Source organism: Diachasma alloeum, unplaced genomic scaffold, assembly GCF_001412515.2.
Source record: "Diachasma alloeum isolate Michigan unplaced genomic scaffold, Dall2.0 Dall_scaffold_00368, whole genome shotgun sequence".
Taxonomy (NCBI): domain Eukaryota; kingdom Metazoa; phylum Arthropoda; class Insecta; order Hymenoptera; family Braconidae; genus Diachasma; species Diachasma alloeum.
Window position 1 is genome coordinate 987,439 of NW_021680507.1, and position 22,141 is coordinate 1,009,579.

General features: G+C 37.6%; 1 protein-coding gene across 1 annotated transcript in view; it reads right to left on the minus strand.

The window, feature by feature from the left end:
- Positions 1-6,674, minus strand: part of LOC107041558 (protein jagged-1) — a 64,534-nt gene extending 57,860 nt beyond the window's left edge. Inside the window, 1 exon segment of the mRNA XM_015262162.1 lies at positions 6,614-6,674. Coding sequence (XP_015117648.1) covers positions 6,614-6,661 — 48 coding nt within the window. The 5' untranslated portion in view covers positions 6,662-6,674.
- Between the last annotated feature and the right edge of the window lie 15,467 nt (positions 6,675-22,141).

Sequence of the window (22,141 nt, forward strand, 5' to 3'; positions counted from 1 at the left end):
AATGGAATTTTGCGGACGCGGAGCGTGCGTAAATAATACATTTCGATACGAGTGCGTAAAAGCGTTTTTTCATCCATGGGAGGTGTGTAGCGCTCGTCGAAGGTGAGTACTACCCTCCCAAGAGGAAAAAAAACCTTTTTCCCACGAGTGTCGAACCCGATTTTTCATCACAATGTGTGGAAAGTCGGATTTCGCGGCCGCGGAGCGTGCGTAAAATTTCACTTTACGCACAAGTGATGAAAAAAATCAGAAATAAAAAGAAAAAATCTAGACTATAAATAAATAAATGAATAAATAAATAAATAGATTGAAGTCAATTATCCCATTTTATTCGCCTCAATCCCCCCAATGACGCAACAACTCTCAATATGTGTCAATCCCACCGATAAAATAATTTCAATAATCCCCATCAATTGAAACGTCGTCCGAGGCGCGGCATTTCTTAAACAAAATGAAAGAGTCACGGTGTGGGAAATCGTCCCATTGTAAGCGGGCGCGTGACGCATTGGACAGTGTTCACGTAGATGATTATATTGCACTGCTCGTCTGGTGAGCGTGTTCAAGAGTGAACGACGATTGAGGTGTGACTCACACGCAACTGAGTGTGTACAACCATTACAAAATGACAAAATCCTGAGAACACATTCAGTGGTGGGTTTGAAGGGTATGAGAGAGTGTTGTTGCACCGGTGGAGGCGGGTGGAGGAGAAAAATGAAGGGAGTTTACACTTCAGTGGTAACAACAAATCCATCGCTTCTGAGAAGAATTCTCGCTTCATCAGAGGTGTAGAGGGAGGAGTAAACACAGGGGAGATGCACGAAAGACTCTACGAAAAAAGAGTTGGGATGGTTCGCTCTTTCTTCGCTTCAGAATGCATGACCGATTGCCGAATTATGAAACTCCTGACATGTTTAGGATTTTAGGAACGCGTAATGAATGGATGAAATTGAATCTTCTCCGTTCAAATGTAGGTATTGTTGAGCCCCGTCGATCGTCATTAATTAAAATTTAATTCATCGATCAGTTTTTTTAATTTTCGAATTTTTTCGAAAATCGGTTGTCCCACGATAACTAAAAAAATGTTCCGAATTGGTTGAATGATGGCTTCAAAAATTCGTTCTGATGTCCTTTTGACCGAGTTCGAAGATGAAGGCGATAGCAATAATCGTTATTTTGATTTATTTGAAAATTTGCAACAATTTTGTTTTTTTTTGAAAATCAGAATTCCGAGGATATCTTTGAATATCATGCTTCAAATGAATTCAATCATAGCTTAAAATGTTTGTTTTAATGCCATTAAGTCGAAGTTAAAAGATGATAACGATAGCTCTATTGGTTGATTTGATTTTTATGATGATTGTTGAAAATTTTGAGTTTTCCATGAATTTCCCTGAAAGTGAGCTTTCTGATGATTTCTTCAAATGTGATGTTTCAAATTCATTCAAGTATGTGTAAATAAAATTTTTCTATTAACATTTTATCGAAGGGCTGAGGGGAGAGATAGAACTGTAAAAAAGACAATCGTTTGTATAGAAGAAAGGGATAATAAGGATAATGATGAAGATAACATTCAACTGAGTTGAAAATCTGACAAAATTAGTTGAAAAGAAATCTTATTCAATTCAATAAAATGAAATAAACAATGAATTGCACGTGATAGAAGGAAATGATGAGCAAAATAACCGTTCGCAAGCGTATTGCTAATTTATTAGCAAAAATAATTATACCATATGGACTACAAGAGCAATTTCCCGTGAGTTTTTCATCATTTTTATTCGAATTTTTTCGCTCTCAAAATCCTCATAACCATTTATTTTGCTCCTGTTTGAGAATTAATGAGTAATTTTCCATTAATTGAACGGAAATGGTATGAAAAATGACGAGAAATCAATTTGATTCCCCTCGGTTGGACGTTTTAACGGGTATATTGGAAGCGTATCTGGCAATTTCAAGCTTAATAATCGCGGATTCGTTTACCCGTGACGTGAAGACTCTTGGGGATATCTCATGGACGAGTGGAGAAGGCATCAGTGAGAATAGTCCATTCCATATCGAGTGTTCCAAGCGCGGTGAATCGCGATGCCCACGCGGAGCACCAGAGGGGGAAGACCATTTCCTATTCAATTCAGAGACGACCACCGTAGGTCTCCTCTTTCCCGATATCCACCGTTAAATCCCTCTTAATTAAAGCTCGAAGACACGAGCCTCGGGGCTGGGGAATGACTCGCTTGTTGTGTAGGTGGCGGGATTGGTGATCGTTTTGAGGTGCATTGTTTTATCGATTTATCGGCGAGTTATGCAATGAGTCAGATTACATAAGGAAATCAGTGATTTTCCTAAATTAAAATTGAAGTGATTCGCAGAAATTAAGGGATAATTACTTTCTAGGGAATTATTTTGGTTTTAGGGACTTTAATATTCAGTATTTTTACTGGAAAATCTCAAAATAGCTTCAGTAAACTCAAACAAGTGTTCGAAAACTGTCACCAAATAAAAATTGAATAAATAAATAGATAAAGTAAAAAAACATTGAATGAAAATAAAATTAAAATTAATAATTAATAAAAATACTCAAAACTAAATTTGTTTAAGAAGTTTCAGGACTGGAAGATTTTAATTGAAAAATTATTTTAAAGAATTGAATTACTACAAAAACACACAAAAAAGTTTCCAATGTCAAAATTCCTCAAAATGTCAGTAAAACTGTCATAGAAATTTAATCCAAAAATTCCCAACAGTCTACTATTTCCACTCCTTTGAATTGTATTCCCATTCAATTGCATGGAAATCTAGGAACAATTACTTTTTAGGAGATTATTTTAGTTTTAGGAACCTTAATATTCCCTATTTTTAGTGGAAAATCTTGAAATACCTTCAGTAAACTCAAGAGAATGTTCGATAATTCCTAAAAAATAGGATAAAATTGTGGAAAAATAATTATTTGAAATAGTCAAAACAAAATCTCTTTAAGAAGTCTCAAGGCTGGAAAATTTTAATTAAAAAAGTGGTTTAAAAAATTGAATTACTATAAAAACAGAAAAATTGAAGTGCTTTTTTTGAATGAATTTCCGAGATGAGAATCGATCACTAAATTCAAGAATAGAAACTCTTGAATTTTCCTTACTTCTATTAATTTTCATGAAATAATTGAATTGAAATTTGCAAATTTACATTGACTTCCAGTCTATGAAACATGAATAAATGAATCACAATTGTCCAAACCATTTAGGTCAGAGGAAAATAGAATAATTCAACTTTCTTAATATTGCGTTTACTAAGGTTTTCTTCGAACAAAGTTGATTATATTCATAGCTAGAATTATGAGATTATCTCACATTTTTGACGTTAAGGATAGAAGAATCTGAATGCAATAAAGTGAAAATAATGATCGATTTTTTCACTTTGACCAAATAATATTAATATCCAAATACAAAATTTCTGATATGAATAAAAAGAAGCTGTGACTCAATATTCCAAATGAAGTTTTAATTTTTAATTTGGTGCTGATAACACGAGATGACAATATTCTAACCACGGAATTATATTGATGAGATGAACAACAGATTAATTGAATTACCGTGTGAACTAACTAAAAATTGATAACAGTGTGGGCACGCACTTTTACCAGAGTATTAACAAACATTGAATTCCAGAAATTCGCACTCTAAAGTGTGTTCCAGAAGGAACTGAATTGTAATTATGATTAAAATCTTATTCAGTGCGCCTAGGAATTAGAACGTGAGCAAATCAGTTATTGTAATATGAAAATTTAACAGCTGATAAATTGGGGCATATAATTCTCATCGGTCGTATTGCTGTTTGCAACGAGAACGATAATAAACAATCAATTGAGAAAAGGAATACTGAATCTGACAGGAAAAAGGGCCATCAAGGGTGGCGCTAGTACTCGAAACCCGTATTTCCCTGCACCCTCTCCCCCCAAAGGCCCCAACCCGATCAAGCCCATAAAACCCCCAAGTACATGTCATTCAGATTGTCCACCAGATTCCAGACGTCAGGAACGACCACTTGGTGTCTTGTAATTGAAAGAGGGCTTTAATAACACACGAGTTTGAAGCGTGTAACGGGCAGCGAAAGCCGCAGAGTTCCTCGAAACTCGTTTACACTCCCATAACTTCGAAAAAAGGGACTAAACAGAGGGAGAAAAAAAGTCCACCTCCAAATACGAGAAAAGGCACTCGTACCAGGAGACAGAAGAGCAGAAAAATCGGAGCAATAAAAAATGAGAAATAATGGAAAAATAAAGAGCCAAGTAAAACGTCGTTATTATCTCAATAGCTCCCAATAGTACTCGGTGGATCTTCAGGTGGTTTTCTTTCACATTTTTATAGCTCGTTTTTATTTTCACCGGTACGTTTGACACGGTGGGGGCACCGTCGACAGCTCGTTAATTTTATTGGCTTTGGCAATGCATCCCACAGGCCTCGCGGAAAGAAGAAAAAAATGAAAACGTCACGAAAAAGAACGGGGGAGGTGAAAGTTTTCGTGTGATGCCTGGGTAATGTAACGAGGAAGAAGCGACGAGTGAAGATACCGAGAGAGACTTGTGATATCGATCAATGTAATGTTTTATAAACGAGGTGGGAATTCAAATGGTAGAAATTTACGGTGCTCGGGTCATTTTCCCACATTTTTAGTCGGCGAAATAAATTGGAGATGTTGGTCGAGTTTTTTGGGTCATTAAGGGGATCCAAGTACTTTGGCCATTTTTTCGGAAGTGAAATGCTTTTCTACTTTTGCAGCCGATCAGAGCTTTCATTTGAGCCCCACTTGCTCGTAAATTTCCGGGCATTTTACAATGATTTTCAACTGCTCGCTAATAAACGGACGGTATTGAATCTTTTGTTTTCAAATGTAGGTATTGTTGGGCCCTATCGATCGCCATTAATTGAAATTTAATTCATGCATTAGTTTTTTCAATTTCAAATTTTTTCGAAAATCGATTGTCTCATAATAACTTGAAAAAATTTTCTGAATTGATTGAATGACGGCTTAAAAAATTTGTTTGGATGTCCTTTTGACCGAGTTCGAAGATGAAGGCGATAGCAATAATCGTTATTTTGATTTATTTTAAAATTGGCAAAAAAATTTGTATTTTTTGAAAATCAGAATTCCGGGGATATCTTTGAATATCATGCTTCAAATGAATTCAATCATAGCTTGAAATGTTTGTTTTAATGCCATTAAGTCGAAGTTAAAAGATGATTACGATTGTATTGGTTGATTTGATTTTTATGATGAATGTTGAAAATTTCGAATTTTTCATGAATTTCCCTGAAAGTGAGCTTTCTGATGGTTTCTTCAAATGTGATGTTTCAAATTCATTCAAGTATGTGTAAATAAAATTTTTCTATTAACATTTTATCGAAGGGCTGAGGGGAGAGATAGAACTGTAAAAAAGACAATCGCTTGTATAGAAGAAAGGGATAATAAGAATAATGATGATGATAACATTCAACTGAGTTGAAAATCTGACAAAATTAGTTGAAATGAAAGCTTATTCCATTTAATAAAATGAAATAAACAATGAATTACACATGATGGGGGGAAATGATGTAGTATATGCAATACAGGAGCGATTTCCAACTTGTTTCCCACGCAATTTAACTGGAAAATTTGATGATTAAAAATGATTCTAAAAGACACTTAGATATCCTTAAATGTCTCCCCAACAATCGACTTGCCCTCTTTCTCTCCAACACTGACAGAAAAAATTCATTCTATCAAGAGAATTTGATTGGAACCGACTATCATTTGGTTGTTAATTTTCAAATAAACATGATTTCACAGTGAATACCAGCGATCTCTTCCTGAGATACATTTGATTGTGAGAAATCGAACTTCTCTAGAATTGAACTTCCTTTTATGTGTCGCAATAATGAGAGTATTTGATTTCGTTCTAGCCAAAAGTTTGCCAACTCCAGAAATTCGTTGGTTTACTCAAAAATCAAAATTATTCTCATGACTAAATACGTTGTTATCTCAATCAACACGATCATACGTTGCTCCAAGTAAATTATAATTGAAGTGAGCATTTCGTATGTCGAATCAGGATGAATATTGTTACGCGGAAAACGCTTTGAGATTGCAGTAAGATGTCGTTGAGTTGAAAGAAGTTTATATTTCTTGACTAAAAAAAATCGCATTAGTTTACAATAACAGAATCACAGATTACGGCAATTCAACACAAACTTGGATATCACAAATTTCGTTCAATGTGATGTACGGAAAGCTCAATTTAAACATCGGCTTCATTCGAGGAAACAACATTCAATTAATTCCTCAATGTAATCATCTCCTAGCTACGAATTTTTCATCAATTCATGAAAGTAGAAAATTCCTCGACTGGAGATTACATCAGGTTAAAAAAATAGAACTCTTCCATTTTTGCGGTGAATACATGCGACTCGACGCCAAGAGCAGTTTTACTTGCTTCAAGTGGATGTATCCCAACAAGAAAAAATTGCTATTCACCCTAAGCCCTTATTCATTTGAAATTGGTTCAAGTATATAACACTCGATCCAAGAAAGAGCCCGCAACAAAACTAATGTTTTCTCTCAGCGCAACCTCCCCCGAGAAATCAGAACCTACCTGTATGAGATGGGCAAAGAACAGGACGTAGGCGGCGGCCGCCCTCATGGCTTCCCTCGGAAGTCCCGCGACTACCGCATCACCCCACAAGTCTCGCCCCCCAGTACCCGCCGCCCCCCCGAATCCAGTGTCACCCAGCCCTCCACACCAGCCGGTTACCCCGAATAAATCACCGAAATCCACATGAAAATCCTCTCCCAGCACTTCACTCTTCACTCGCCGGTAAAAACTCACTCACTGGCCTCAAACCCCCTGGACCCCAGGAGCCCCCGACAGGTGACAGTCCGTCGTTCTCCGTTAACTTTCGCACGGCCACCCCTCACATTTAATCCTCTAATTGTCACGGTTCTTGTCCTGTCCCCGTCGCACCTGGAACGCGTTTAATTATCCCCGCACCGAGTGCCCAGCCTCCACTCCCGGGGAATTTCAAAAGAGACCACAGAATAAATAAACAAAGAGGAACGAAAAAAAAACAATGAGCCGTGTAATTGCCGGACGTTTAAGGACACTTATTTTCTCGTTAGATAAACAACTCGAGGCAAAACAGTGTCAATTGTGTTGTACCCCGTGAGAACACGCACTAAAAAATAAATCACTCTCTAATCATTCACTCTTCAGTTGATAAAACCAAATGAAAGCTCGTTCTCAATTTCCCGAGAGGAAATTCCGTCACTTGTTGAGTGTTCACTCGCGTGAAAACCAAAAATACCGAAAGACCCCACTGAAAATTCCTCACCAGCGCCGAATAAACAATCACAATCGCTATTTTTTAAACATTAATCAGCTTCTGTTCACTATTTTCTCGAGCCACACATTCCCACGGCAGTTCTCCTCAATCAAAATTTCACGTAATCCTCGTGGGAGTGTCGGCACTCAAAATCGCTGGTTAAACATTTTCAAAAACTCCCGAAAAACGTGAATAAAATACCGACGAGGCCACCTGTTTATCCCTTCCCCGTGCCTTAGCGTCCTTGCCGGAGGGACTGAGGCGATCCCAGCAATTCCCTCACCCCAATTTTCAACAATCACATTAAAACAACTGAAAACACACAACAAATCCACTGACAAATTTATCAGCCACACCTGTTTATCCCACTTTAATCCACAATTAGTAATAAATCCAGTCGGCAAGTGTTGCGATTATTTATGAAAAATTCCCACGGTTCCACACAAAGATGTTCTTCACAGAAAAAAAAAATAAAAATAAAGTAACACACGGGACGCTGCACCTTTGGATACACGTGAGTCGGTTGCTCCGGGGATACTGAGCCGGAGCCGCAGGCCGGCCTCCAGGCCTCCCCCCCCACCGCCGCACAATTTCTACTGTGCCCCGTTCTTCAGCGATTGCCGCCCCTCCGGCCCCCGCCGGCACCACCACCGCCGCGCGGTACTTTTTCTTCTCTCGTGTTTCGCGTTTCATCTCTGGGAAGATTGAGACGGAGCTATCGGCGGGTGGCGGCCGGCGAGAGGGACGGAGGGTACCTGGTGAGGCAGAAGAACGGCAGGAGACCCCAGTGGCCTCTGGGGTCTCGGGTCTCTCGTGGCTTTGCTTTCCCTCTTTCATGCGATGAGCACAGCGTTTATCCTTTCAGGGGAGGGGGACTGAGCATGATGCGGTATCGTTAGTTTCGGGGGGCGGGGGAGGTTACGGAGAGGTTCAGGTGAGCGAGGTTTTCTATTTATGTTTGGGGTTTGGGGCTTTGGGTGATGTGTCGAGGGCGTTTGGGGCGCGGGAGGGCGGAAGGTGGGGGGCCTTCCCTATTAGGTCAGAAATTGGTGAGTACTGGCGGAAAATAGTGGATTTCATCACTTGGGCGTAAAGTGAAATTGTCCAAAACGACACTATTGGATATGGGGTTTAAAATAAGAAACACTTTTTATCTATGTGAACACTTCAATTGAAAAATCTCTAAGACTTTCCACAGTCAGGAGGTAGTTGACACTATGAATATCTACGAGTGACTCAAGATGGTTGCTAGCGAGGCCCAGGGTTAATATAGACTCAGGAGGGCAATATAATTTCCACCCCCTGAAGCAAACGCTTGATCTTTCCCTCTTGACTCCGCCTGGTCGCCAGGTGTACTTGTGGGGAAAACCCACATTTGGGAAAAACCCATCAGTAAAAGTCCCGAGAGGACTTTTCCCCCATTTTACACTCGCAGGGAGGACCCCATAGCAATATAAAGCAATAAACCTTTCCTTAACATAAAAGAACTTGGAGGAAAGAATTTTGATCTGGGGAAAAACCCCGAAATCTAACAGATTTCTTTGGGAAATATTGGATTATGGAGTTTAAATTAAGAAACACTTTTTATCTATGTGAACACTTCAATTGAAAAATCTCTAAGACTTTCCACAGTCAGGAGGTAGTTGACACTATGAATATCTACGAGTGACTCAAGATGGTTGCTAGCGAGGCCCAGGGTTAATATAGACTCAGGAGGGCAATATAATTTCCACCCCCTGAAGCAAACGCTTGATCTTTCCCTCTTGACTCCGCCTGGTCGCCAGGTGTACTTGTGGGGAAAACCCACATTTGGGAAAAACCCATCAGTAAAAGTCCCGCAGGGAGGACCCCATAGCAATATAAAGCAATAAACCTTTCCTTAACATAAAAGAACTTGGAGGAAAGAATTTTGATCTGGGGAAAAACCCCGAAATCTAACAGATTTCTTTGGGAAATATTGGATTATGGAGTTTAAATTAAGAAACACTTTTTATCTATGTGAACACTTCAATTGAAAAATCTCTAAGACTCTACACAGTCAGGAGGTAGTTGACACTATGAATATCTACGAGAGACTAAAGATGGTTGCTAGCGAGGCCCAGGGTTAATATAGACCCAGGAGGGCAATATAATTTCCACCCCCTGAAGCAAACGCCTGGTCTTTCCGTCTTGACCCCGCCTGGTCACCAGGTGTACTTGTGGGGAAAACCCACATTTGGGAAAAACCCATCAGTAAAACTCCTGAGGACTTTTCCCCATTTTATACTCTCAGGGAAGACCCCATAGCAATATAAAGCAATAAACCTTTCCTTAACATAAAAGAAATCATATGAGCTAGACAAGTTTTTTTGGCCGATTGATAAACTAGTAATTTTCGTCACAAGGCCTAAAAAGTATTTTTCTGTATTGCTTCTCACGATTTCTCGTCTGGGAATTGATATTGCATACTTCCCAAACTCGAAAACTTGAAAATCACTACAAAAAAATCTTGTCCCGGGCTTCTCCGATGATTTTTTTTACTCGCGTGGTTGGCCAGTCCTCGCCTTCGGCTCGGACGTCAATGCTGCACGAGTAAAAAACCCCATTGCAGCAGCCCGGAAAAATACTATTTCCGTACTGACCTTCACTTTTGCTCGTCCGGGGATTGGTATTGGCCCTTCTCCAAACTCGTAAAAGTGAAAATCACTACGGAAAAATATTGTTCACGATTAGTGCCATGGGGTTTTTTACCCGCGTGGTTGGCCAGTCCAAGCCGAAGGCCCGGACACCAACTTCACGCGAATAAAAAACCGCATGGCACTCGTCCTGAAATATACTATTCTGATGAATGTGACTTCATAAGGGCGGTTGGTGGAGGAGGGGAGGGGGCGGATTGCGGGAGAGGTGCAGGCGATGTGTTGAGGGTCACTGGGGCGCCAAGGGGCGGGAGGGGCGGAGGACTGTGTCTATTAATAAAATAGTGGATTTTTGCCACATTGTGATGAAAAGTAGGGTTCGATCCTCGTGGCAAGTGTTCTTTGACTCTTGGGAGGGCAGCATTCGAGTGACGAAATATACCATTTCCGCACGGCGTGGGGAAAGTTCAGAAGTTGTGCGTAATAGTACATTTCGTCATGAGGTCGAAATTAGAATACTGTGCACTAAGAGCGGAAAGTCATTTTCCCCTCGGGAAATTTATAAAAGCATTCTGGTTCTATTTTCTTCTCACTTCGAGAAGTACTTTTTTTTCGCGGAAAAATATTGAATAATTTCGAAGTTTGAAGTTGTAAGAGAGAAATCACTGCTTGGTGGAGATTTCCATCTGATTCTTGACTACATTTCATTAATTCTCATTTTATTTATATTTCAAGCAAAAAATAACACGATAAGAATCTCTCAATTCTACAAATCTTAATAAAAACGGGTGGGCAGTCTATGAATAATTCAATCATCCTGTCGTATCCTTCGTAGTCACTCAATCGGCTTCTATTTCATCAGAAACCTTCCGTAATCCTTGAAAAAAAACGAAAACAGGCTAATCCTACAATTCTTGAAATGGTAAAAAAAGGAAAAAATCTCGTTGATCATTAAATTACAGCAAGAGAAAAAGCATGGGCAATATCTTTAATCGAATGGGCACAGTAAGGCGGTTTTCATGAATACAGTCATCTTACGTCGAATTTCCATGAAGCCCGCCTAACAAACAAAAGAGAATTGAATACCATTCTATGAAACATGAATAATCGAATTATAATTGTCCAAATCATTTAGGTCAGCGGAAAATAGAATAATTCAACTTTCTTCATATTGCGTTTACTAAGGTTTTCTTTGAACAAAGTTGATTACAATTGATAGCTGGAATTATGAGATTATCTCACATTTTTGACGTTAAGGATAGGAGAATGCAATACAGTGAAAATGATGATCGATTTTTTCACTTTGAACAAATAATATTAATATCCAAATACAAAATTTCTGATATGAATAAAAAGAAGCTGTGACTCAATATTCCACATAAAGTTTTAATTTTTAATTTGGTGCTGATAACACGAGATGACAATATTCTAAGCACGGAATTATATTGATGAGATGCACAACAGATTAATTTAATTACCGTGTGCTCTAACTAAAAATCGATAACAGTGTGGGCACGCACTTCTACCAGAGTATCAAAAAACATTGAATTCCAGAAATTCACACTCTAAAGTGTGTTCTAGAAGGAATTGAATTGTAATTATTATTAAAATCTTATTCAGTGAGCATAGAAATTAGAGCATGATCAAGTCATTTACTGCAATATGAAAAATTAACAGTTGATGAGAACGATTACAAAAAACTAATTGAAAAAAGAAATACCCAATCTAACAGGAAAAAGGGCATAATGTAAGGACACCAGTTACGAAAAAATATAATCATTCACCCCTCATAAAAACCGCGGAAAGCTCCTAGTGGCATTAACTGGGCCATCGCCGGTGCCTACCGTAGATGAAGCCTACTGTACCCATTGTCTATCATCATCCATCCCCCTCCCCCCCCCCCTCCCGCGCTTCCATAATCCCCCAACAAGCGATCCGAGTAACGAAAAGATGTTACGGACAAGCGTTGGCTACTCTCTTCGCGTCCTCTCGAGCTCTCGCAGAGACTCTCAAACGCGTCAGCAGCAAACACAGGAGTAGATCGCCGCGACCGTGAGGGGTCGAGAGGGGGGAGGGGGGGAGGCAGGCGATGGAGTTGGTGAGAGGAAGGAGAAGGGGAGGATGGAAGTAGCACTGGTCTCCGGAGCAGGAGCCGGAGGAGAAGATTGCCCCGAAGAGGTTTACCCGGAGGCAAGAGAGTACAAGAGAGGGTCCCCCCCCGGTTCCCCCAAGGGTCAAGGAACTCCCTCGGGAACAGGTTCACCTCCTCCCTTGTCTCATTCCACCTTTCTCATACCATTAAACATATCTTTCTCTTTCTCCCTCACGTCGCGGTACCGCCCCAGTGTCTCTCCTCTCTCCGGACATGGGCGGCGAGTGGTGGGTGAGGGGGAGGGGGGGGGAGGGCTTCTGCGAGCTCTTATACCTTCGAGGGGTTTTTAGTTATTTTCTCTTATTACCGCGGGACCATGCAGGCAAGTTTACCAGCGTGTACACGCGCTAGCCCGGTAGGCTGTACAAGTTGGCAACGCCGGAGGTGGGTCTCGGAGGCTCTTTCGTGTTTTATGGGGGGTTTTGGAGGATTGGAAATGCTTAGGGGAGGTTTTTTGGATTTTTTGGATGAGGCAGGAGGTAAAGATGGGAAGAACCGTTTTTTCGGGACCTGTAGATCATTCAGTCGCGTTAATCCTAGTTTAGTCACCCAATTTTTAACGCTCTTGTTCACTTAATAATTGTGGAGTCATCTTGGTTAAGTCCCGACTAAACTTTGATTAAACTTAAAAAATTAAACTTAATTAAATCGTTATTGAATCTTGATTCATCTGCGCTGAAAACGCGACTAAACTTTTACTAAGCCTTGACTAATTGTCGATTAAACCGCGATTAAATCGTTATTAATCTTCAACTTGAACGAAACCTGACAAAATCCTGATCAACTTCCAACTAAACTTAGGCTGAACTCGATTAAATCTCAACTAGACCCTTACTAAACCCCGACTAATCTTCGATTACGCCTTGACTAAATCCTCACTAAACCTCGACTAAGCCCTGATTAAATCTCGACTAAATCGTTATTGAATCCCGATTCACCTTCGGTTAAAACGCGACTAAACTTTTACTACACCTTGACTAACTCTCGATTAAATCACGATTAAACCCTTACTAAACCTCAACTCGAATAAAACCGGGCAAAATCCTGATCAACTCCCAACTAAACTCAAATTGAACCGTGAAAACTCCGACTAATCTGTGATTACGCCTTGACTAAACTCTCACTAAACCTCGACTAAACCCCGACTAAACGAAAACAGGCTCATGTAACCCCAATTAAATCCCTATTAAACCTCGTCTAAACGGATTATTCCAAATTTTCAACAAGAAATGAACATTACTTATGCAAAAAAGTCGCAGAGTACCAAATCCAAAAAAAAATTATTCCTTTCAATCATCCAACCCTTCAGCCATTAGATCACCTCCCTTCAGTTCTTTGAAGTTTCTAATTTTCCTCCAACTTCACTTCATACCCTCTCCTGAAATTCTCCACGGGTCGCCGAAAGAGGTTTATCCTGATAGACTCTCGACTAAACTTTGATTAAACTCTGATTAAATCCCGATTAAATCTCGACTAAACGTTATTGAATCCCGATTCATCTTCGCTTAAAACGCGAACAAACTTTCATTGAATCTTGACTAATTCTTGATTAAATCGTAAACCCTTACTAACTTAAGGGTTAAACCTTTACCTGAACCTAAACAAAACTTGATAAAAGACTGACCCACTTCCAACTAAACTCAAGTTAAACCCTGATTGATCTTAACTAGACCTTTACTAAACCCCGCCTAATCTTTAATTCCGCCTTGACTAAACCCTGACTAAACGTCAACTAAACTCCGATTAAACCCCGACTAAACGAAGCCAGCTTTATATAACCCCAATGAAATCCCTATCAAACCTCGGCTAATCCCTGATTACTCCAAATTTTCAAGAAGAAATGAGCACTACTTATGAAAGAAAGTATCAGATTACCAAATCCAAAAAAAATTATTCCTTTCAATCATCCAGGCCTTCAACCATCAGATCACCTCCCTTCAGTTCCTTGAAGTTTCTAATTTTCCTTCAACTTCACTGTATATCCTCTCCTGAGATTCTCCACGGGTCGCCGAGAGAGGTCAACAGAAACCAAAAAAAAATCGACGAGACGAGTAGAGAAGTCGAAGGGAAAGGTGGAGGCCGGAGAGTGCGTTGTTATTTTTTATCTAAAATAAAAAGGAAGATATGCGTTACGCGGTTGAACGACGAGCTCGCGGTTTCGACAGGCTGTGCTGAGGCACATCTCACTGCTACGAGTAGATTAATGCTGGGATAAGCCGAAACAACGTTGTCCGGCAGTCACGCTCCGCTGAGTGCACACATTCGTTGGTACCGGCCACTCCGTACAAGACGGAAAATCTCGGTTTTTCCGGGGTGAGGAGATACCGCACATTCTTGACATTGCACATTTCACGAGTCGATGCATCAGAAACAAAGACCATTCGTCGATATTTCTTTTTGGGTTAGATAAATACTCCAGGAATAATGCCAAATAATTTTTTCAGACAAATGATGTGATTTTTTTTATTCTTTTGAATGAATGAAGAATTGTGAATTGAAAAAAAAATATAACGAATAAACGAAAGAAAAATAAAAATAAAAGAAGGCTTGAAATATGTGGGGAAAAAATAGAAAAGTTATTAAAAAATTATTCCGAGCAAAAAAATGGTCGAAATTGATTGAAAATTTGTAACTGAAATATCGCTTTTTTTGTTCAGCGATTGGTTTTCTGCGAGAGAACACTAGCTTCCCCTCCGTCTCACCTCCCACATGCCCACCCCGCCATAAATACCTTAATTAGAAAACAAAATTTCAAGGTCCCCCCTAGAGTGATATCATCACATGTTGTCCCGAAAAAAAAAATCGAAAAAGAAACACAAACACTCAATTTCCCAGATAAACATCACAGGTTATCCCTCAGTCTGGCAATCCGATAATTGACAGGTGACCAACATCTTTCGGGAAAAGGATACCTCGGGAGTCATCTCTCACCCTCGCTAAACGTTTTCGAGCGCCGGTAATGTCCGAAAAATCATTCAACCCAGGTAAAGATGTGGTCCAGGTATAAAAGCCACCTGTTAACCGTTGTGAGGGGCACAGCCCAAAAGTCATTTCGATGTCTGTGAGAAAACGAATGTGAATTTTTCACTCTCTCACACAAGTACAAACTTGTTCTGTTGTGTCGCTCCCAGACTCGTTAAAATCCTCGTTTGACTCCCAATATATCAAGACGGCATCTACGGTGACATCTTGATGGTCTCATGAGAGTCAGTGAAACGGCATTTTTACTAATGGGATTTTAAATAACGATTTTTCATTGAAATTTCGGTACGGAAATTGTCGACATTTTTTTATGTGGAGCGAATAACTAATTTTTCATCGTCAAAAATTAAAAAATACTTAATTGGTGGATAATGATTTTTTAAATACGGTTTTTATACTGTTCTCGCATACGGTTTAAAAATCCATTTTCCGATTTTTTAGGCGTTATTTAGTGCTTTTAAAATCAAAATAGTCGGCTTTAAAAATCTTAATTAAATCCCTATGGAACCTCGACGAAACTTTGCTTAACTCCCAACTAAACTTTGATTAAACACTGACTCATCTTCAGTTGAAGCCCGATTACCCCTTACTAAACCTCGACTAAATCCCGATTAAATGAAGCCAGACTTCCAGAGAATCCTAATAAAATCCCTATCAAACCCCGACTAAACCTTTACTAACTCCCGTCTAAATTCTAAATAAACCCAGATTAATGCCTCATAAAGGCCCGACTAAACCCTGATTAAATTCTATTAATCCTTCATAAATTCTATCGATCCTAATAACTCTATTAAACCCCGACTAAACCTCGACTAATTCGCGTCTAAACTCTAAATAAACCCAGATTAATTCCCCACAAAGGTCCGATTACACCCTGACTAAATTTTATCAACCCTTCATTAAATTCCAACTAAATTCTCATTAAATCTCAATTAAATTAGGATTAAACCCCGACTAAACCCTGATTAAATTCTATCGATGCTAATAGCACTAATCCCTATTAAACCCCAACTGAATTTTGACTAACTTCCGTCTAAATTCCAAATAAACCTAGATTAATACCCCACAAAGATCCGACTAAACCCTGACTAAATTCTATCAATCCTTTATTAAATTCTAACTAAATTCTGATTAAATCTCAATTAAATGCCAATTAAATCCCGACTAAATCCTGATTAAATTTTATCGATCCTAATAACACTAATCCCTATTAAACCCCGACTGAACCTTGACTAACTCCCGTCTAAATTCTAAATAAACCCAGACTAATACCCCACAAAGGTTCGACTAAACCCTGACTAAATCCTATCAATCCTTTATTAAATTCCAACCAAATTCTGATTAAATCTCAATTAAATACCAATTAAATCCCGACTAAATCCTGATTAAATTTTATCGATCCTAATAACACTAATCCCTATTAAACCCCGACTGAACCTTGACTAACTCCCGTCTAAATTCTAAATAAACCCAGACTAATGCCCCACAAAGGTTCGACTAAACCCTGACTAAATCCTATCAATCCTTTATTAAATTCCAACCAAATTCTGATCAAATCTCAATTAAATTCCAATTAAATTCCGATTAAATCCCGATTAAACCCTGATTAAATCCCAACCAAATCCTAATCAAACTCCGACTAAACCTTTCCTAAATCCCGACTAAGCAACGATCGCTAGCTTCCTTAAAAAAACATCCACCAAACAATGCTCTAACATTGAAAACATGATGTAAAAACGGCATTTTCAAACATTTCGGACGATAATCCCCCCGATTATCCATCTTCCCCTCGAAATAAAAATTATTAAAATTCCTTCTCTCAACAATGACCGGCCTCAGCTACAATTCCCGATGTCGAAGGAGAAAGGTAGACAGCAGATGTGAAAAAGGTGTAACGATCGTTTTCGGTTGGGACCGAGAATCCAATTGCGAGTCGATTAGATAAGACGCATTTTTTCATTTCTTTGTTCCGTCCTCACTCGAATTCTTACTTCGATCCCGTGCCAAAGGATTATTCCAGTGTAATTGCGGGGTTCTGTATCTCTGGCACGTTGTTACTATACATCTGAGGAGGGATACCTGTGGCGTGTCTTGATCCACGCACACTCCTCAACAGAGGTCTTATCGCCAGGATTTTTTAGTTACCCCTTTTTTTCACTGACACTAATTAACCTCGTCCTATAAAAGTTCAGGTTATTTATGCTTTTTGCGGCGATTATATTATTATTATTATTTTGGGTTGGCTATCTTATTATTATTCTAATTCGCTTTTTTAAAAATAATTCATCCAGTCAAGACAATCATAATAAAAATAATTGAAAATTTTGTTGTAAAAATTGAAAAAAAAATCAATTTTGATTCCAAATGCTAATTTGTTTATAACTCGTTTTCATAATGACATCGTCATTATTTAGTGGTTTGGAATTTACAGAAGGAAAAAAGTTGAATTGAAAATTGAAATACGATTTTTTTTAAACTAATTTTTTATTTTTTAAAATTGGGACTTGTTAATTGTCTTATCGCCGGGGTATTTTTAGTTATTCTTTTTTCTTTGACACTAATTATCCTCCTCCTGTAGAAATTCAGGTTATTTATGATTTTAGCGGCCATTATATTATTATTACTTTCGCTTATTATAATTTGCATAAATAAAAAATTCATTGAATCAAAACAATCAAATTAAAATAATTCCAAATTTTTTAGGAGAAATTGAAAAAAAATTCTATTTTAATTCCAAATGCTAATTTGTTTATTACTTATTTTGATAATTACATCGTCATAATTTAGTGGTTTGGAATTTACACAATGAAGAAAGTTGAATTGAAAATCGAAATGCGATTTTTTAAAAGTTGTTAATTGTCTTATCACAAGGGTATTTTTAGTTATCCTTTTTTTTCACTGATCTTAATTAACCTCCTCCAGTAGAAGTTCCGGTTATTCGTGTTTTTTTTGCGATGATTATATTATTATTATTATTATTATTATTTTAGCCCATCTTAATTTACGATTTTTAAGGCGAAACATGAAAATAATTAAAAATTGTTTAGCAGAAGGTGAAAAAAAAACATTTCCGTTTCAAATTATTTGTTTATAACTTGTTTTGATAATTACATTGTCATAATTTATTTTGGTGAAATTTATTAAATTAAGAAAATTGAATCGAGATTCTAAATACAATTTTTAAAAATTTGTCTTTCATTTTTTGGAAATTGTCAACTGTTTTTTAGCTACCCTTTATTTTCATTGACATTGATTAACCTGCGGTGATTATGTTATTGATTATCTTGGCTCATCCCATTTTCCATTAAAAACAAAAATAATTCATAGAATCAAAACAAACATAAAAATAATTAAAAATTGTTTTGTAAAAATTGAAAAAAAATTATATGTGAATTTCAAATAATTTGTTTATAACTCGTTGTGACAATTCCATTATCATAATTCATTTCGTTGAACTTTAATCAACTGAGGAAATTAAATGGAGAATCGAAATACAATTTTTTTTTCACATTTTGCATTTAAAAAAATTGCTGATGAAATTGAATAATTTTTTATGACGAATGGATAAAATCATTGATTTTAAAAGTGTCTATCCACTTACTTTCTATTTCATCCTACCCCTCTCACCTGCACTTGTTGCATAAAACGTATTATTTATTATCAATATCCTGAGGATTAGAGCGTTTGAATTTTTACCTGGAACAACCAGCAAATCTCGATTCTTTATTAATGGCTCTCTGATACGTGAGTGGTGTATCCAAGATTTTTTCAATGATGACTCGAGGTTAGCAGGGGAGAAGGGATATATCAAGTACCAATCAAAGAGTTCCATTAAATCGCAGGAATTTCTTGCGGTGTTTCAGCGACAACCGGATTCACTCATTCGCATTGACTTTTATCGTCACTGCACTGTTTTCACTGATTTACAAAAATTAAAAACGAGAACTTATCAGAAGCGAACTATCTTCAAAAAATTAATGTCTATTTTTTCATTTTTTCAGAACGAAAATAGTAATTGTTTTTATTTATTATTACTACGTTTTTGAATTATTTAATAGATATTGAAATATTTAGATATATTTGAAATATTTAATAGTAATTATTTATTTATTGTAAATCTTGAGTTCTTTTCTTCAGAATTTACCGAATTGAATACAAAATGACGAAGAATTTGGTTAATTGATTGAAAATTGATTAATGAAATTAATGACACATGAATATTTTTGATTTAATGAAATTAAAATAAGTCGGGAAATGATGATTTTTGTAGTAGTAATTGTTCTCTTGAGACATTTATATGTCTTTCGCGTAAATACATTCGTTCTACAGAGAATTATATGAGTATATCTTTATATCCAATAAACACCTATAATTTCCATGGAACAAATGATAATTTCAAGAGGAAACTACAATTTTCTTGCCGAACACTGTGTTATTGGCAAAACTAAATAATTTGGAGGGGACAATTTTTTTGAGAAAAAAAATATTCTTTCCGCGTCAATGTGTTCTGTCTATGGGATAAACACATAGAAATCTCTCAGATCAAATGATTGTCGTACTACAATAGATTGTATTTTCTCCTGCCAACAGTTAAAATTCTTCTAGTGATATTTCTGATGATCACGACAAAAATTTAATTTTTATGAAAGATTTAATTTCCTTCTATCAAGTCAATTTCCCTCAAGTAAATCTGTTCCACTCCATCAAGTATTTTCAAGTGCAACATAGTTTGTCGCCAGGAATTTGGTCTCTCTGCAGAAAAAAGCAAGTTTTAATGAAAAAAATAAAAATAAACAAACGGCAAAATTTTGAACACCACAAAAAAATGTTGAATTACATTCTGCATTATTTCCTATCCCAACGAAAAAATCAAGTGTTTTACTTACTATTCTCAAATTGGCAAAAACCAAAGAAGACTAAATTGAAAATGAATTAATAAAATTGATAACACATTAAATTAATTGACTCAATGGAATAAAAAAGACAGAATTTTAAAAATCACAAAAAAAATTCAATTAGATTCTGAAAACTTGGCTCCCCCCTCCCCCATCGAAAAAATTAAATGATCATTTAACGGGTTCCGGGCGCAAGCACAAAAAATTCGCCGAATGAAAGAAGTGACGAAAAAAGGCTATTAAAAATGAAAAGAAAAATCCATTAATACAAAAGGGACAATGTTTGGCGCGCGACAGAGACAGACATGCGTGTGGGTTTCACGACGTCCATTGAAGGTTTGTCCGAAGGAGGAAGAATCGTTTTACTACAAATAAAAGTGGCCATCACAGCCAACGCGGCGTGAAAGAGAGAGACAGAGAGAGAAAGACGAAGGGGAACAGGAATATATCCCGGTGGGCCTTCTACAGGTATCAACGCAAAACGCTGCCACGTGATGGGCATTCAAGAATCGAGAGCGTTTCATTTTGCCCCCCACCAGCGTGCAGTAACGCGGCGACAACTCAGTGACGAGAGAGAGAGAGAGAGACGAGAAAAATGGGAATTCGTTTGGTGATTATAATTGCTTTTGCCCGGGTGCGGCCAGCTTTACAGCATCGAGGTGGTCCAATCCATATACAACGTATGAAATTTCAACAGTGATTTTGAGGATTACTTTGGTATGGAGCGGTATCGCGGCGACACGTAGGGGAGGGTGTGCCTGTACCGTTCAGCGGGTAATACCGCTCACCCGATTTTCTCCACAACCATCAACTTGAAAATTTCTTTCTGTTCCTGATCATGAAGAATTTGATGATAGGATGTGATTGTCGGAAAAATTTCACTTTATTTACCACTTTAAATGGGAAAAAACACGTAACGAAGTTTTGAGGTCTTTACAGTGCAAAATTTGTGGACTTTTAATTGAGGTTTTTGGTAGTTTCAAACGCTGAATTCTCATATTAAACTATGGTTATTCGATTCGTGGTACTTTCATGCGCAATTTGAGACCAACTCGAACTCAAAACTCCACTCATGTCAATAATTATCAACAATTTTGTTGACGCCCAGCGGAGCCGGTAATACCGCTCATAGGATCGAACTTCAGATTTTTCTCTCAGTGCGGAAGCTATAGTAATACCAATTATGTCACAAAATTTCAGATTTTTAGCTTGAACTTTAGTCCTTTTCTGTGAAGATAAAAAAAAATTTCAAAAAAATTCGCACGCGCATTTTCTAAAAATATCATATCTTTTCGTTTCATAACATTCCACGCCATTTCCCGGCAAAATTAGAAGATCGTCAGAATCAACGATTACAAAGCTGTCATTGGGAAGCAAAAATGATTTAGTTTTGGATAATTGAGTGAAAGTACCAAATCCATATCGATTAATTCAACCTATCACAAAAAATTCACCCAAAAATTACGTGATAAACAATTCTACCCGAAAAACATCTCTCGGAATCCGGAGAATTCAATAAATAAATCTTTTTCATGATTAACGTACCGCATTTGAATTTAATACGATCGAGAAAATCAAGACGACTTATTGACAGACATCCTTGAGACATTTGATATGCGTGATACATCTGATTTAGTGTTTCCCCTCTTTTCATTTGTAACAACTACAGTTGTTATATGCCTTCCATTGAGCGGAAGTCACCCGGTGTTTTTCTTGCCTTCACGTTCGAACGATGGAATGCGTACACGTTTCTGCGTTCTGTCTCCACAGTCGCATAAGAAAAATCCTGGTGTATCGTTGTGTCTTGCAAAGAGGGGGCGAAGAGGAGGGGAGACAGAGACTGAAAGGTATTATCGTCGCGACAATCCCCGGAGTATCGATTCTATCGGGGGAAAATCAATGATTAATGTCTGGAAAAATCGAATAAAAATGTTGCAAAGTGAAATTTAAAAAATTGGAATATGTGAAATAAACAATTTGTTTGGTGGAGCTTTTGTTTAAACTCAAACTTGATTTTTATTCGCACTTTTATTCACATGGAATGAATATTGATTACGAATGGAAGCTTTGTGTTCACTCAAATTTACGTTTTCGATTTTTTGTGTTGTAGTGTAGAGTAAACTCTGAAGTTTTTTTTCAATTCTTCGCTAATGAATG